The sequence below is a fragment of the Conger conger genome, chromosome 11, assembly GCF_963514075.1.
Source record: "Conger conger chromosome 11, fConCon1.1, whole genome shotgun sequence".
Classification (NCBI taxonomy): domain Eukaryota; kingdom Metazoa; phylum Chordata; class Actinopteri; order Anguilliformes; family Congridae; genus Conger; species Conger conger.
In genome coordinates this window covers 36,990,970-37,010,088 of record NC_083770.1, presented here as the reverse complement: position 1 = coordinate 37,010,088, position 19,119 = coordinate 36,990,970, and the positions used below count along the sequence as shown (strand labels likewise).

At 43.3% G+C, this 19,119-nt stretch overlaps 1 protein-coding gene across 2 annotated transcripts in view; it reads left to right on the top strand.

Moving 5' to 3' along the window:
* ksr2 (kinase suppressor of ras 2) overlaps nucleotides 1-19,119 on the top strand; it is a 101,370-nt gene that overhangs the window by 67,101 nt on the left and 15,150 nt on the right. Inside the window, exons 10-16 of one of the 2 annotated variants that reach the window (XM_061261806.1) lie at nucleotides 192-212; nucleotides 1,308-1,414; nucleotides 4,681-4,849; nucleotides 5,279-5,320; nucleotides 5,896-5,962; nucleotides 7,769-7,817; nucleotides 9,743-10,110. In XM_061261806.1, the coding sequence (XP_061117790.1) occupies nucleotides 192-212; nucleotides 1,308-1,414; nucleotides 4,681-4,849; nucleotides 5,279-5,320; nucleotides 5,896-5,962; nucleotides 7,769-7,817; nucleotides 9,743-10,110 (823 nt within the window). The remainder of the gene's footprint in view (nucleotides 1-191; nucleotides 213-1,307; nucleotides 1,415-4,680; nucleotides 4,850-5,278; nucleotides 5,321-5,895; nucleotides 5,963-7,768; nucleotides 7,818-9,742; nucleotides 10,111-19,119) is intronic. The other variant, XM_061261807.1, reaches the window with a different exon arrangement.

Below are 19,119 nucleotides of genomic sequence, written 5' to 3'. Positions count from 1 at the left end.
TTCCTCACCATCATTGTGCCTAATGGACTTATCACCATTAAGCTTTCTTAGACTTTTTCTGCTGTTATTGATTTTATCTATTCTGTAGACGTACGTGGCATGGTTTTAACTTTCAAATTAGTAGGGTCCTTTCTCTTTACCTCATCTGAAGTGAGCTCTTTAATTCTCTCTCTCTTCGTCTGGCTCAAAAGATCACCAAGGAACAGCCCAAGGTAACGCGATCAATCCGTCTGAATGAGTGCCTGAGCTGCTGTAATGCTGCTTTCATGCCTGCGCCATTTCAAGTCAGCATGCCTTAAAGAGAGCAAATGTGTAGTGGATATTGGTTTTTGCCAGAAGTACAGCATACATTCCAACAAGAAGATGCAGGTATATCCAGTGCACAGGTTTCTGTTCTTCTTGCCAAAACATGTTTTGGCAAGAAGTATTTCCCCATTGAGGGAGTATTACAGGTTATTACACAATTGTTATGAAAGTTATGGTAAACGTCCATGGTATGTACATTTGGATGCACTGCAAAAACAACTGTGTCTCAACTTGAGTCTTAGACTTAAAATCTTATTTCTATCATTTTTCTAAAAGAGACAAACATATTGCCAATGAGGTGAGCCACTTCTTTTCATTTCAGGATTTGGCAATAGGGAAAGACATTTTTTTGCAGTAACTTAAAATCAACTAATATTTTCTACTAAAGAGAAAGAGTCTCATTGCAAGACTAACACACTTTTGTGCAGTGTTTCCTTTGAAGGTTATTTTTAAGTCACAAGGAATGTTTCAGGACTGGCTTTTGTATGTTATTCAATTCAATATTGAATTGTGGATTGTCATTCACTTTCATTTCATCTGGGAGGTTAACGATGTTTTCTACCATTTAAATACTTTAGTTGAGAACAGAATGTGTGTAATGCACGGCCTCAATGGTGTTTTTGATGATGAAACAATAACATGTTTTCAATAACTTGGAAGACTTTCAGTGTGACAGAACCTGTCAGGAACAGTACATAATGTTACGGGAGTAGTGCTCAGACATTCTGATCATAATTTTATCTCACAACCAGGAAAACGTGCCCGGAAATATTTTTTAGTAACTGGCCATGGGTTACATACAGTTTGTGTTTGTGACTGTGCATGAACTTGTATATCCAGAGTATTGCTTCCTTATGACGTGGCATTTATTTCCGGGTGTTATTAACCTCTGCTTTCATAACATGAAAGATGAATTGGTCTGAATAGAGCATGCTTGTTTTCTGAACTTTGTAAGCAGGGCCTGTCCGGAAGGTTCAGATGTTTGTATTTTTTTATTCTAGCTCGTCTGGTTCGAACCGAATCAGTACCGTGTGATATCAACAACCCCCTCAGGTACACGGATTTGCACATCAGCCAGACGCTCCCCAAAACCAACAAGATTAACAAGGTATGTCCCTTCATGCAAAACTATATCGGGTGCCTCTCATTGACACACACTCTCTTACACACACACACACACACACACACATGCCAACAGAGACTGGCTGCCATGCAAGGCATCCATCAGCTCGTCGTGAGCAATTTGGGGTTAGGTGTCTTGCTCTGGAAAACTTTGACACACCCAGGGGACAGATTCATTTAACAAAACACACAATGCCAACAGGGCAGTGGCCTAGTCGTTAGCACTGTGGTTAGTACTGTTGCAAGAAAAAGGTTCTGGTTTCGATTCCTGACCAACCAGATCCTCTCTGTGTGGAGTTTCCATGTTCTCCCCATGTTTTTGTGGCTTTACTCCGGGTACTCAAGTTTCCTCACGCACAGAGAGGCATGCATGTCAGGTTAGGTGTACTCCTGCTGTTGCTCTAGACCACAGGTGTCAAACTCCAGTCCTGGAGGGCCGCAGTGTCTGCTGGTTTTTTGGATGTTCTCGGCACCTGTGGTTCATTCAAGTCATTGATTGGCTAAAGAATCCACACAAGGTGTTAATTGACAGCTGAACCCCAAAAAAACCAAAAACCTGCAGACACTGCAGCCCCCTGGGAATTCAGTTTGACACCCGTGCTCTAGACGAAGACACTCGCCTTGGCCCCCTGGTGCTGCACTGTGGCTGCCCACTGCTGCTACATAGCTAGGATGGGTCAAATGCCGAGGACAGATTACCCCCAATAAAATATATCTTATCTTTCAAATGTACTTATCTCATATGCAGTATTTTTCACATTGGAAACATAGGAATAGGAATTAATAATGCTACACAACCTATTCCATCTTGTCAAAGCAAAAAAATGATAAGTAGTAAATAAATAATGTATTCATTGGAGACATCTTGATTGCTTAATTATTCAACCGCTTTGGCTTGGCAAACCAAAATTGTGTCAGGTGCAAAGAATTACTGTGAGAAGTCACACAATTGGTTGAATAGCCTTTCGCTGTCTGCCGTAAGTAGTTTGCATGATTGCAGAATAAATACACCTGCCACAGTGTGAGCCCACTGCGATGCAGCGAAATTCAAGACAAAAAAATCAGGAGGATTAAGCAGTGGAAACGCACACTGAAGAGGCATAAGAAATTTAAAGTCACTTAAAGGAAAACACCAACATTTTTGGAAATATACCTTTTTTCCGACTTATCCATACTTAGATGAGATGTTCGATTTCATTTTCATTTCATGCACTTGTTTTTCATTTTTGTCATAACTGGTTTGTGACAAACTGGTTTTCTAACTGTCAGGCAGCAGGAATGAGGAACCAATCGCAAATCCCAGAAATACGCTGTGTTTTTATTACATGAAAGACAGGTCTGGGCAGGCAATGTTCAAACACAGGCAGACTGATATAGCAGAGGCACATTCGTAGTCACAAGCAAAGGTCCAATCACGGGGCAAACAGAAATAACAAGGGTGATCCATAACTTGGTCGGAGACACAGACACAAGTCCAAACACGGTACGGCAATCCGAACAGGCAACAGTACAAAACATGATCTGGGAATAGTAAGTCAAAAGTCAGTCAGAAGCTGGTAACCAAAAATCAGACCAAGAACAGGAGAGTAATCCAAAAAGTGGAAGTCAGGGTACATGGAACAGGTCGATAAGCGAAACAGATGGGCTGGAAAGAATGGTTGAGACACGTCGCAATCTAAGACTCAGGGTTAAATACACAGAATGATAGGACAGAAATTACATATATGAGTGAGGGAAATGGGTAACGAGACACAGGTGAAGTGAATGACAATAAATGAAGACTACGGAAAGCAAGACGGGACTTGAGGCACAAAAACAACACGGGGAAAACAGAAAATTATAAACAGGGGAATGCAGAGCATGACACTGACATTTACATTCTTTTGCCCATAGTAGTCCATATGCAATATATTAAAATTATAATGAAGTCCATTTTTCTAGACAGTAGACTGCCCTGTACTGCACCTTGGGAATTCCTATCATCCAGTCACAGTTTTTTCCCCAGTTGTTGAGTGAATGAATGCCACGATGCTGAGAAACAACGATTGAAACAGATATCCAAGAGATTTTTGTGGCTGGAAAATAAATTGAATGGGGTTTTCATTTGTCTTACTTGAAGCCTTGTCTCTGTGTGGCTGGTAGACGTAGTGGTCCGTAAATATCATATCAACACCTGAACCTTACCCATGAATCCCAAGTACTGCACAAGCTTGATGTGTCAGGTCTGTCTACACGTGACTGGATCACTCCCTCCCTTTGTTCATATCTTAAACTCACAGAAATTACGAGTCGTTCAGTCACTTTCAGTCTCCAGACGGCAGAATGCGTAGATATGCTGTGCTGTAATACTATTCCCTGCTGGAAAAAACAGCTCAAGCTAGGTTTCGAACCAGCTGGTAGCTGGTTGACCAGTTCAGACTTGCTCCCAGCTCAATATGATTTTGCTGGTTGGCCAGTTCAGACCAGCTCCCAGCTCAATATGATTTAGCTGGTTGACCTGTTCAGACCAGCTCCCAGCTCAATATGATTTAGCTGGTTTCTCCCAGCTTGACATGGTTTGACAAACGTTTTTTTTTAAAACAGCTGGAAGCTGGTTGACCAGCTCATAACCAGGTTTTTACCAGCTTGACCAGCTCAGTTTTCAGACCGGTCAAGCTGGCATAGCTGTATTTTACAGCACGGTTTTGAAAATCTGAAAGCCAGCTCCTTTTTCTAGGATTGATATTATGGCGGTCTTACAGGAAATTCATCAGAAAATATTTCTCACAAGCAGCCTCTTCTCCTTCTCAAGAAAATGAATCCTGAAAGCTGGCTTATGGCTGTTAACTAAAATTCTGATTGACTCTCTTACAGTACATTTGTGATATTTTTAGTTTTGGAGAAGTATGGGGACAGATGTGCCATCACCAGGAGATGACTATGCTTCTCATTTGAATCTTGTCATCATTATGAATTTATTCATTTGGATTTTAGCCATCTTCCTTAAGTGCTCTTTTATGCTCAGTTGTACCTCCTTGCAGTATGTATGGGCAGGTTTAGGGCAAGTTTCACAGACACAGATTAAGTCTAGTCCTACAATAAATTCAATTTTGAATGGAGATTCTCCATGCAAAACTTCATTTAGTCCAGGGCAAAGCTTAATCTGTCTCTGTGAAACAGGCCCTTAATATTTTTGACAAGAAAGTGGGATGCAGTTGAAAATGTATGGAACATTGGTGGTTCTAACATGAATGTTTGCTTGTTTTTCGAAAGGATCACATCCCTGTTCCCTACCAACCAGATTCCAGCAGTAACCCCTCCTCCACCACCTCATCGACGCCCTCATCACCAGCCCCACCTCTTCCCCCTAATGCCACGCCCCCTTCTCCACTCCACCCCTCCCCCCAGTGCACTCGACAGCAGAAACAGTTCAACTTAACAGGTACCTTATGCCTTAGTAAAAATAAAATTAAAAAAAATTCATATTTTTTGTGTCATATTTTTTTCCCTGTGTGTGTGGTATACAGCTTGCATCTCTTCGTATGGAGTGTGTATCTTTAATATATTCCTCTCCTCTTTGCTACTCTTTGTGTAATATCTTCGTCCTTAATTGAATTGTTTTCCGCTATCTCATGAAATACTGCCTGAAGCCAAATTTAAATTGGAAGTGGGGAGTCTGTAATTTGTTCAGACGGTTCTACTCCTTGACTGAAAAAATAACGCCATCTCTTTTGCACATGAATCAATATTTTCTTCCCTTGAAAGGGAGAATGAGGTGCGCATTAAAATGTGTTCTCTCTGTTATTAGTGGGCAGGCTGGCACCCCCTGCTTGGGCTCTGCTTACTCTTGTGTCTTCCCTCTTCTTTTCAGCGTCTCATTACTTCAAACACAAGCAGCAGTTCATCTTTCCAGGTATGTGTGCTGTAATTGGTCATTACGCCTTCCCATAATCCAGTGCAGGGAGGCAAGGAGGATTCTTTTGATGTTCCATCCCGCCTTGAGCCGCATTTAAACTCCCAGCGCTTCTTTAAGTTAAGGCATTTTTTTAGTATTCCCTGGTTACCCTGGTTACATTTGTTTTTTTTGTTTTTTTTGTTTGTTTGTTCTTGACTGAGCGAGTGGCAGCGACACGCTTTGTTCCATGGGAAATGCTTACAGAAATCCCTTTGATAAAAATGTTAAGGAGTGTGTTTGAGGGTCACACTGGTTTTTTTGGGGGAAGGGGAGTGAGGGACACTTATCACTAGGGTTGGGTGGACTTGTGCACACCGGCTGTATTGAGTGGGGCAGCTGATTGGTGGTAGCCACAATAAGATCAGTTCAGCTGTTAGGCCCTAAACACCACATTGCTCCAGGCGGGATTGGCCCCGTGTCTAGTCTAATCAACTGTGAGTCGCTTTGGATGAAATGTGATGAGTATGGTCGTCTTGTGGTTAAGATCTTCTCTGACGCCCCCCTCTCCTCTTCTCCGCTCCCCTCTCTTCCAGATGTTGCTCCAGAGGCCCCGCCCAGGGCACCCCAGGTCATTCTGCACCCCGTTCTCTCCGAACCAGGGTGAGAACAGTGTGACTTTACCGCCCTCTGAAAACCTCTGTGCTGTGTGACTTTACTGCCCTCTGAATACCTCTGCGATATGTGCATTTATGGCATCATATTATACTTGTATATGCAGACATAAATTATATAAAATATTGTAATTGTTTTGCAACATGTGACTGATACTGTATGATGATGTCTGGTAGGACACAGAAAACCAAACACAGAAAACATTACAAAGAGAATTCAATATTTAAAAAACCTGAAAGAAATGTACACACATTCCATATTGTGTGTTCAGTAACCAGCAAAAAACACACAAAAAATTACACATTTGAATACATGGAGGTACTCATAATACATATGTGCTAACACATGCTCATTTCGAGCAATATATTTTTATCTATCAGTCAATATGCTGTTTTTCTCTGTCTGATATTGTACATGTGAAGTGTTAGTTTCTTATTTTACAAATAATCAGCTTTTAGTTTTCAGAAAAAAATGGCAAATATTTTGGATCTTCATATATGAAAATATTCTTGTTGTTTAAGGGCTTACCTGAATCTACAAGACAGTGAAGAAGCTAAATCCACAGTTAGATACTGGCTGAGGCTTATGTTACATTGGTTTTCCTTTTATGTAATGCTTGAAGGCATAGCACAACACCCTTCTGTGGTATTGATTCAATCTAACTGCAGTGCACTTTACTGCTTTGAGCAGTGACTTAAAGCAAGCGATACTGCTAATTTCTTACATTAAATAGTTTGTTTGGTGGTGGCAATAGTATGGAAAAACACAGCACTTGCTTGAATTCAGCATTCAAAATGAAGGTCAGAGAGTTTATGAGTTCACACGAGCACTGGCCGCATTGAGGGATTTTTTTCTTCCTTATATATGAGTCTCTTCTGTCATCTCTCCATCAGTGGGGTTAAGGAAGAAAGATCTTGTTTAGGAAACGTTCTGGGCTCCTTGGCAACACTGTGCATGCGAATGATCACGTTGAAGGCAAACACTGTAGGCTAATGTCTGGATGACCTTGTGTTCACGGTACAGTTATGATGCAAACTAAATCAGAGTTTGCAGTGGAAAATCAGGCCAGCTGAAAACGAGGGCTAGAAAAAGACTATGGCTGAATGGTTGGATTCTTCATCTTTTGTTTCATTTGTTTAGTGATGAACCTACCATTTATATGCCTTCATTTTCACTGTAGGCATGACAGTCTATTTGTATCCATACCAGACAGTCGTGGTGAACATGGATGCTCTCAATGTGTTCTTATGTAAGCTCAGCTCCATGGGTGGGTTCTCACTCGAGGAATTGTGGGAAAATAACCTTTCTGAATAATATGTTCCTCTCCTCACTGTGATCATTGCCAGATATCCTTGGGTTCTTTATAGTGTGCATGGTTAAATGATGTAATGCATAGTCCACAAGCTGGTTTATTTTTGACTGTCTTCACTGTAGCAACCGCCCCCCCCCCCCTTTATCTCCTTCAATGACATGAAGGTTAATATCCTCCTTACTCAGTGTGTGGCAGGTGCAGGTCATCAAATCGTTATGGGGTCTGATCTGAGTCACGGTAGAGAAGGGCATTATTTCTGCGACATTAACATGGCGCACATGTGTCGTGCGTGAGTCTCGGAGCACTGTTAATGAACACACAGAGGTTACACACTGTCAGCCCTGAAGCTGTTCATTAGGTACCTGCGGTGTCGAGCGCTGCCACTACGCATCAGCATTCCTGTGCTTCGGGAAATTCAATCTTTTAAAGTGCTCCATTTGAAGGCTTTTTCCCCCTTGAAGGAACGCTCTGCTTTCTTTCAGTAATGAAGGGAACCCCTTGCTTCAGATTGAGGTTGAACCCACATCAGAGGTGAGTCATCTATTTGTTTTATCTCTTCAAACAGAAGGCTAGTGCCCCAGTTTTTCCTTTTTGCTTTCCCAAGTGTGAAACAATTAATCAATATGCGTAAATTCCTCTTCCTCTTGCATTATGATGACGATTATAATAATCATATTTTTAGTACTGGGCTAGAACAGTAGCAGTAGCAATGCTCTGTCCATGTCTTGCTTCTGTAGTAGTATGAACTGAAGATATTATTATCAATAAAATCGGGTATTATTATCAATATAATCCATACAATGCATGGCCTAATCCAGGATGCATATCATCAAGGTCACATGAAATTCTCCCTTCTCAATGTAGGTTTTTTTGTGGTGCCTTCAGTTTCAGAACTCATGAAGTACATAATAAAGTTGGTTCAAAGCACAATATAGTCCAACCGTAATGGTCATTGGTAAATGGAAAGTAGAATCCATTTTTCTGGTCCAGATGCAGGGGTTTATGTATGACGCCACCAATGTGATGCTAAAATATACAAAGTAAATCACAAATTTAATTGAAGAAGGCATTGGAGTACATAGTTCATATCAGTAAGCAAAGCAATATAAACAAACCAAGCAACTGTGAGTTGTCAGTCTGTAAACTTTCCAGAATTTCTTGGTTTTCAATTTCACACTGTGTGGTGTGCTCATGCGCTTTTTCACTGTGAAAACATTATTTTCAAAGCAATGTGTGCCAAAATATAACTTTGGGTTTGGCATTTTAGAGCAGGCTTATTTTTGGTCGTCTCATTCTTACGGCACTGGCTATTTTCATTGTTGTTCTGACAACACTGAATCTCAGCTATAGATACAGAGAACACACGTTTATGTAACCAAATAAATCAAATGCTTTATGTTAGTCATTGTGCTTAGCACGGAGAATTATTTTAATTCTATTCTATTTTCTTCTTTTTATGTTTTTTCGTTTGATGTGTTTGTTTATGCCACTGGATTCACCTAACCATGGCACTCATATGCCAAAGTTACATTTTCCTGTTTGATCTTGTGACAATACGGAGTTTATCCCTTTCAAGCAATCCCTAGTTTTCTTGAGTGGCTTTCATCTTAAAACTTTTATGGGAGAGCATTTTATAGACCCATTTCCATGCATTATAAATATAGTATTGTCCTTCGTTCTGCTGAATCTGTCTTGATCGGGTGAACGCTAAGAGCATACAGATGGTATCAGGGTAAGTGCATTGAAATGTTGGTCAGAAGGTCTTTTCATCACAATAGAGTGATTGTACGGTGGGGAAATATCAGGATCTTAAAATGGAATGCCGGATATAAGGCTGTTGATGGTTCTAAAAGTGGGCAATTTACTGAAATAGATAGAAATCAGTAGAATATGGTTTTTGGTATAATAACAATTCTACTTCTTTTTTTTTTTTTTTTGATATTTTTTAGGCCTTTTTCAGCTTTATTGGACAGTATATAGTATAGAGAGACAGGAAGAATGGGAGCGAGAGAGAGGGGAAGACATGCGACAAATGTCGGACGGTCGGATTCGAACCGCCGACGTCGCGGCTCGCAATGAGCACGTGGTCAGTGCTCTACAGGCTGCGCCAGCGAGACACCCATAACAATTCTACTTCTAGATCCATGAACAGGTCCATTTAAATGAGCATTTCCCAAAGTTATTTATTTACACCTTGAAACCTAGGCCGTGTCCAAATCAGCACAAGTGCCTGCTGTTGAGTATACCAGTTGTATACAACTTGTATGCAGCTTGTATACTCAATTGTAAGCAAGTATGGTAATTTGGTACAAAGCCCTGATCTGTTATAGGTAGAATAAAGCGGAAACATGACTCGGCTTCAATCAGCCTTGTTGCTACGGCGCAGGCTGTCGGGTGGTCTTGATAGGGACATTTCTGTGCGCTTACGGAGGCTGTGACTGGTCCCCCGCCCACAGACCGAGGAGGGGAATGATGAAGCAGAGGATTCGGAGGACGAGTTCGAGGAGATGAACCTCTCCCTCCTGTCGGCCCGGAACTTTCCCCGGAAGGCCAGCCAGACCAGCATCTTCCTGCAGGAGTGGGACATCCCGTTTGAGCAGCTGGAGATCGGTGAGCTGATCGGGAAGGGCCGCTTCGGCCAGGTGTTTCACGGCCGCTGGCACGGCGAGGTGGCCATCCGCCTCATCGACATCGAGCGCGACAACGAGGACCAGCTGAAGGCCTTCAAGCGGGAGGTGATGGCGTACCGAAACACGCGCCACGAGAACGTGGTGCTCTTCATGGGGGCCTGCATGAGCCCCCCACACCTTGCCATCATCACCAGGTGAGCACGGTGCCCCCTACCTGCAGCTGTGGAAATTTAAACATGCCGCCATTCCTGGAGAGCCCACTTGTGTGGAGTTTTTTGTTCCAACCATTCATTCCCATGTAATTTTAGAAGAAGCTGTATAACAGTACACTCTTAGAAGAAATAGTCTTGAAAGGGTTCTTTGGCTTTGGTAGGGGATCCCTTTTTTCTTCTCCATGAACCCTCATGTCATAGAAGTGATGTGTGAAAACTGCCATACAAAGAACCATTTTTCCTGACAAAGAACCCTTTAGCTAGATATGGTTCTTCTATGGAATCACAGGTTTCCTTGTTTTTAGAGTGTACTGGTCCACAGTAAACCATCACCATGGAAACATGCAGCTTATGACATGCTGCTGCAGTCATGTCGATGCAGTTCATGATAGGTGAAGGCAAAGACTGCAAGCTGTGGGCACATTGTTATTAACTCTGAATGCGCAAAACAGAACACAGATGCTGCTATCCATGTCTGTCCCAGTCTGGTCTCAGAAATGTTTTTCTAAATAATGTCATTTGTAGAAAATATGTTTAATGAGGCCGTGGTGAGTGTGGAATGGTGTCTACTTGAGTCTGCAATTGAGTTTTTCGCATAAACACTGTGGGAAGACAAACAAAAACATTTAGATTTTTGGCTGTACTTGGCCTCTGTCCAAGCACACAGTCGTGTTCTTGTTTCCTGCGTTATTTCTCCAATTAAATGTATTCTTTTGAAATTGGTCACAGCGCTGAATTTCAATTGAAGTAATAATTTCAGATTGGTTCCAAATTGCCTACCAAATTTGTCTTTTAGTATTTTGTTAAGCGTACGATTTTTCAGCTTGTTGACTGGATGTAATTACAACATAATTTCTTCTTGATACGAGAGTATGTATTACTGCATAATTGATATGAACATCCAAATGACTTTATTTTATGGAGAGCCAATTAGCAAAGCCAATTAGTGAAGTATTTTGCCTGATTTGAATTTGTGAGAAGCTGTGGTTCTCTGTGCTGAAGTACTCTGTGATTGCACTTCATCCTTACTGTACCTTAGGTAGCCTATGCCATGATGTTGCATATTTTGTTTTCTTGTTCTTGTTCACATTTGCAAAGGTCGGTCACATGAAAATGTTGAATTTCACGTGATTGTGTGAATATTCTAATTAATTAATTATTTAGAATAAACCCATCGAACAGAACCAACCAAATATGCAGGCCCAAAAGGTCAGACATGAACTGAGTGGATGATATGAAATGAGGTTACACTGTAGTGGTTCCTGGGGGAAAATTAGCGATGTGAACAATTTATTTATTCATAAGTAATTCTCATGAGCACACATGTCAAAATGTAAATTATACATCCATCCATCCATTATCTTAACCTGCTTATCCTGAGCAGGGTCGCAGGGGGGCTGGAGCCTCAGCATACATTGGGCGAAAGGCAGGGATACACCCTGGACAGGTCGTCAGTCCATCGCAGGGCACACACACCATTCACTCACACACTCATACCCACGGACTATGGGAGGGAACTGGAGTACCCGGAGGAAACCCACACAAACACAGGGAGAACATGCAAACTCCGCACAGAGAGGCCCCGGCCAACCGGGATTCGAACCCAGGACCTCCTTGCTGTGAGGTGGCAGAGCTACCCACTGCACCATCCGTGCCACCCCAAAATGTTAATTATATAATTGCAAATAATTTTCTTCTATAAACTCTCAAAATGTTCAAAGTAAAAGATCACCAAATGCTACCTACTGCTCTTAATGGGCAGGGCTTGTACTCATTGTCATTGTCAGTTGAAAAGATTTGCAAATTATATGCTGGCAAATTCACATCCCACCGTTCATTTTGTGTCTGTCATACTTTTCACATCTTTAATAAACAAGAAATTTGAGGAAAGAAATGACCTCACGGAGTTTATCTGCCCATCTATGTCTCTCAGTTTATAAACATACTGAATCTACTGTCGCCTTTCGCCTGCCTAATTACTGAACAGAGTCGCACAGGAAATGTCCACGCGCCCTCTGAAATGTCACTCAGGCCTCAGCTCATGCCTGATTGGCTCATGGGAAGCGACATTATACATTATTAAGAGGAAGGAGTTTGTTAAGGACGTTGTCTAATATCTGTCAGAGCCAGCATGCCCAGATGAAAACCCCCTCTGTGATTTAGTGTGTCTGTGGCGGCAGGCTGGTTTCCTGCGGGTCGTTCCCCGTCCGGAGACGGACGCCGCTTTATCTCGGCCTGCCGACGGGCCGGTGCCAGTGGCCGGGGCAGCAGACGGAGCGAGTGGACCCACCCGCGCGCGCCCTGTCAGCCAAAGAGACGCTGCTCTGACCTGAGCGTGTGGGCAGGGAACGCAACTCTCCGCCGGGAGGTCACTCCAGTCCCCCAGCCTCTGTGAAGCGTGCGCAGTGTGGCTTTATGAGGCAGGGGAGTGAGCTTTAAGGGCAACTTCAACTCGTCCTCCTATTGATTTCACGGACGTTTGGAAATTATGCTTATCAGTTGTGGAGAGCCGCAAAAAACTTGTGCTGTAAATTGTTAGTGGATATTAAGTATAATAATGATAGTAACAATAGCTTTACACATACTGTGAAATAAAATGAATAAAATACTGCGCTAATGAAAATGATAACTCATGCAGCTTTAATATCATATAAAAACAACACATTTATTATTCAATTAATTTGAACTTAGAAGGAAACATATTTTTCAAACTTTAGTGCCAATCTCTTTAATGAAATAGTTGTTTTCAGTCTTGACCTGGTTTCTCCCATTTAAATAAAAATTCTAAAAGAAATGTGAGATGATGTTCATGCTTCACCAAGGTATGAAACCCCAATATCACAGGGAGCATGGTACATTGGCTTAACTTTCCTCCTGCTTAATTTACAGCTTACACTGAAACTTTTTCTGGCCCTTTGCTGACTGCTGTTTGCGCCGAAGTCATTTGTAAGGATAACCAGCTTCTATTTTCAAAACCGCTTCTGAAAGAACCTGATAGCAAGACGCCGCAAAGGAAGGACATTAACATTTTGGAAAAAACAAGCACAAAGTAATGAAGTGTAGACATTTAATTTGAAACATGAAAAGTATTAAACCGCTAAATAGCCTATAACATTTTAGAAAAAGAAAGGTCTATTGTGCTGTAAAGCAGGGCTTTGGACGGTAATCTTAATGTTTGACACAAGCTTTATTGTGTTCAGTAGTCTTAGAACTAAGTTGGAAAGTGAAAAGAAGTCGTGGCGCTTGGCAGTTGAGAATAAGGCTTCAGGACACCAGAAATGCATGGAGGTTGGAGTCTATATAATCCATTAGCAACTCACTCATTTGAAGCAATAACTATGTTTTGTTGTGATAAGCAAAACCGTTTTGAATGGTTGAAACAAATGGTTGTGACTGACACCATACCTTTCAGCAGGGGCCCTGTTCCTGGAGATCTAGGATTTCATTTTAACCCTAATTTGGCACACCTGATTCTACTGAACAGGGTTGTGAACCACTGCATTAAGGGCTAGATGAAGGCTCATATCCTGTCAGTACTTGACAGTAATGAGTGAGAAGAATATTGTCGGCGACAGTGGGGATGAGAGAACAGCAGGACTGCACAGTCTGATAGAGACACAGTCTGATAGAGACACAGTCTGATAGGGACACAGTCTGATAGGGACACAGTCTGACAGGGACACAGTCTGATAGAGACACAGTCTGATAGAGACACAGTCTTACAGGGACACAGTCTGATAGGGACACAGTCTGATAGAGACACAGTCTGACAGGGACACAGTGTGATAGAGACACAGTCTGACAGGGACACAGTCTGATAGAGACACAGTCTGATAGGGACACAGTGTGATAGAGACACAGTCTGGCAGGGACACAGTTGAAGAGGGACACAGTCAGATAGAGACACAGTCTGATAGAGACACAGTTGAAGAGGGACATAGTCTGACAGGGACACAGTTGAAGAGAGACACAGTCTGACAGGGACACAGTCTGAGAGGGACATAGTTGAAGAGGGACACAGTCGGATAGAGACACAGTCTGATAGAGACACAAACTGACAGGGACACAGTTGAAGAGGGACACAGTCTGAGAGGGACACAGTCTGACAGGGACACAGTCTGAGAGGGACATAGTCTGAGAGGGACACAGACTGACAGGGACACAGTTGAAGAGGGACACAGTCTGACAGGGACACAGTCTGAGATGGACATAGTCTGAGAGGGACACAGTCTGATAGGGACACAGTCTGATAGAGACACAGTCTGAGGGACACAGTCTGACAGGGACACAGTTGAAGAAGAACACCGTCTCAGAGGGACATAGTCTGAGAGGGACACAGTCTGATAGGGACACAGTCTGAGAGGGACATAGTCTGACAGGGACACAGTTGAAGAGGGACACAGTCTAACAGGGACACAGTCTGAGAGGGACATAGTCTGAGAGGGACACAGTTGAAGAAGAACACAGTCTCAGAGGGACATAGTCTGAGAGGGACACAGTCTGATAGGGACACAGTCTGAGAGGGACATAGTCTGACAGGGACACAGTTGAAGAGGGACACAGTCTAACAGGGACACAGTCTGAGAGGGACATAGTCTGAGAGGGACACAGTCTGACAGGGACACAGTCTGAGAGGGACATAGTCTGACAGGGACACAGTCTGAGGGACATAGTCTGACAGGGACTCAGTCTGAGGGACACAGTCTGACAGGGACACAGTCTGAGAGGGACACAGTCTGATAAAGACACAGTTGAAGAGGGACATAGCCTGACAGGGACACAGTTGAAGAGGGACACAGTCGGATAGAGACACGGTCTGATAGAGACGCAGTTGAAGAGGGACACAGTCTGAGGGACACAGTCTGATAGGGACACAGTCTGACAGGGACACAGTTGAAGAGGGACACAGTCTGACAGGGACACAGTCTGAGGGACATAGTCTGAGAGGGACACAGTCTGATAGAGACACAGTTGAAGAGGGACATAGTCTGACAGGGACACAGTCGGATAGAGACACAGTCTGATAGAGACACGGTCTGATAGAGACGCAGTTGAAGAGGGACACAGTCTGAGGGACACAGTCTGATAGGGACACAGTCTGACAGGGACACAGTTGAAGAGGGACACAGTCTGACAGGGACACAGTCTGAGGGACACAGTCTGAGAGGGACATAGTCTGAGAGGGACACAGTCTGATAGAGACACAGTTGAAGAGGGACATAGTCTGACAGGGACACAGTCGATAGAGACACAGTCTGATAGAGACACGGTCTCATAGAGATGCAGTTAAAGAGGGACACAGTCTGAGGGACACAGTCTGACAGAGACACTGTAGAAGAGGGACACAGTCTGACAGGGACATAGTCTGAGAGGGACACAGTCTGATAGAGACACAGTCTGAGGGACACAGTCTGACAGGGACACAGTTGAAGAAGAACACAGTCTCAGAGGGACATAGTCTGAGAGGGACACAGTCTGATAGGGACATAGTCTGTCAGGGACATAGTCTGACAGGAACACAGTCTCAGAGGGACATAGTCTGAGAGGGACATAGTCTGACAGGGACACAGTCTGAGGGACATAGTCTGACAGGGACTCAGTCTGAGGGACACAGTCTGACAGGGACACAGTCTGAGAGGGACACAGTCTGATAAAGACACAGTTGAAGAGGGACATAGCCTGACAGGGACACAGTTGAAGAGGGACACAGTCGGATAGAGACACGGTCTGATAGAGACGCAGTTGAAGAGGGACACAGTCTGAGGGACACAGTCTGACAGGGACACAGTTGAAGAGGGACACAGTCTGACAGGGACACAGTCTGATAGAGACACAGTTGAAGAGGGACATAGTCTGACAGGGACACAGTCGGATAGAGACACAGTCTGATAGAGACACGGTCTGATAGAGACGCAGTTGAAGAGGGACACAGTCTGAGGGACACAGTCTGATAGGGACACAGTCTGACAGGGACACAGTTGAAGAGGGACACAGTCTGACAGGGACACAGTCTGAGGGACACAGTCTGAGAGGGACATAGTCTGAGAGGGACACAGTCTGATAGAGACACAGTTGAAGAGGGACATAGTCTGACAGGGACACAGTCGATAGAGACACAGTCTGATAGAGACACGGTCTCATAGAGACGCAGTTAAAGAGGGACACAGTCTGAGGGACACAGTCTGACAGAGACACTGTAGAAGAGGGACACAGTCTGACAGGGACATAGTCTGAGAGGGACACAGTCTGATAGAGACACAGTCTGAGGGACACAGTCTGACAGGGACACAGTTGAAGAAGAACACAGTCTCAGAGGGACATAGTCTGAGAGGGACACAGTCTGATAGGGACATAGTCTGTCAGGGACATAGTCTGACAGGAACACAGTCTCAGAGGGACATAGTCTGAGAGGGACACAGTCTGATAGGGACACAGTCTGACAGGGACATAGTCTGACAGGAACACAGTTGAAGAGGGACACAGTCTAACAGGGACACAGTCTGAGAGGGACATAGTCTGACAGGGACACAGTTGAAGAGGGACACAGTCTAACAGGGACACAGTCTGAGAGGGACATAGTCTGAGACGGACACAGTCTGACAGGGACACAGTCTGAGAGGGACATAGTCTGACAGGGACACAGTCTGAGGGACATAGTCTGACAGGGACTCAGTCTGAGGGACACAGTCTGACAGGGACACAGTCTGAGAGGGACACAGTTGAAGAGGGACATAGTCTGACAGGGACGCAGTTGAAGAGGGACACAGTCGGATAGAGACACAGTCTGATGGAGACACGGTCTGATAGAGACACAGTTGAAGAGGGACACAGTCTGAGAGGGACACAGTCTGAGAGGGACATAGTCTGAGAGGGACACAGTCTGACAGGGACATAGTCTGATAGCGGCTCCAGCAGCTTCACGTGTAGCAGATGGACTCCTGTCGGTGGGCAGATTTCACATCCCCCAATGAAAAGGGAAAATCTGTGAATTGTGTGAGTGCAGCTAGCACATTAATGCAGGAGGGCTATTATTTTTACTTCCCTTCCCTGCTGAGATGCTGTTGCTCTCAGGTTACTCTTGTATGTAATGTCACCCCTTTAAAGTGCAAAATTTGAATGTTTACTTAACATTATAATGCTGATGTAAACATCATTCCTTGTAACTGAAAACTGGAGATTTATAACACTATCTGAGAATCTTTCCAAACAACTTGCTCCTTAAAGCGTTAAAAAAAGTGGCAGACAGACCGTAATGTTCTGCGCTGAGGATAACACTCTTTGTAAACAGTGGTTCAGCACACACTGTGACCAGGTGGAAGTAATCAAAATCATGAAGTAACATCCTGCCAATCAGTATTTTATCTTGGTGTGCTCGTTGTTGACATTGAACCATCAACTAACACACATAATGTACAATCTCCTGCTATGTAGGCTCACGTCTCTATTTTAATTTAGATTTATGTGCCCTACGTGGATATATGGTGCCTGTGAAGCTCTGTAGCTTTTCATTTCACTCCTTCAGTCAGAAATTGGTGCAGGGAGTGTAGAGTTGTGGAGTTATTAGGTTCATCGTGAGCGTGTACACGTTTCCCTGCATTGATTAGCATTGAACAAATGATTTGAGGACCATGACAGGGAAGCACAGGGAAAGCGGATGCCCCTGAGATTTCTGGGAAACACAGGAGCAGGATAAGTGCAGGGTAGCTAAATTGATGTAAATGTGACTACATTGGTTGCCTTTAGTGTATATTTAGAAGCTATCCTTGTTATTCCTTTAAAAGGAGGAAACTCTTAATCATTCATTTCAGATCATTTTCCCAGAATGGTAATAGCACAAACATGCAGAATTAAATGCAAATACAGACCAATTGGCTTGTGCAAGAAGATGTGTAGAAATGTAAATATTTATTGGCTGCATTTGGTTTCCTTTGAGTGGGTGTATATTGAGTGTTGTACTAGCACTCTCACACTGAAAATATGTATTACCTTTTATATCAGGAGGGGGTTTTTTCTTTTTTTCTTAAGTATACGGGGGATAAGTTTCCAGCTTTCAGAAATGTACTTAGGCGAGACTAAGAGCAGTGGGCCAAATGTAAAGAATGTCTAGTCCAAAAGTCAATTTGGCCCATGGTTAAAGTGGCCACCACAGTTGATGCCACCTGCCAGATGTTTATAGGGAATAATTCTCCAGGAATCACCCTCTAAATGGCTTCTATCACTCTACTACTCTGTCCATCTGTGGACCATGGACAAGTGCTACTTTAAGAGTGGTTTTGAGTCCTGTTTTGCGACCTGGACCAGTCTAAGATGGGTTTCATCAGTTAGGTTGAAAAATCATCAGTGGGTTAAACTATGAGCTGCATGTAGGTGCCACTAAAGAGCAGAATTATGAAATCTATTTTTATCTTCACTGTGGATGCTATATTCAGCGTCACTCTCTGTACCCCCAGGCTAACCACCGTCCATCACCCCACGGATGCCCACCTGGGGTGTGAGAATGGTGCAGGCTGTCTGCAGGCTGTCTGCTCACCCCCTCCCCCCCAGCCTTAAAGGGGCTGAGGAGAAACAGCATCACAGGCCCACAGCACATTGACTGTCATGTGCTCCTATAACAGGATATTTAATTAGTTTCAACCGCATTTATTTCCTTTAAACCACATTTAAGGAAATAAAAGCAGAGCTAGCTCTGGTTCTGCCTGTGTTTTTATTTTGTAGTGTTAGTGTGTTCGTGGCTTTAAACTCACATGGGTAAGGACGTATCTCAACTACACAGTTGGCAACTTGTACTCAAAGTTGGTGTGAGAATAATTTGATTTGATGTAATTTTTACATTTTTATGGACTCGAAAGCTTAGAACTACTGGGTGTTCTGTCCTCCTATCTGTAGACAGTATAGGCTTGAGAGATCAAATTGTAGTTTTTTTGAAAGGTGTTCAATCTGTTGCCTCACAAAATGTTACAGCCAAGAACATTATTTTATTAGAGAAATGTT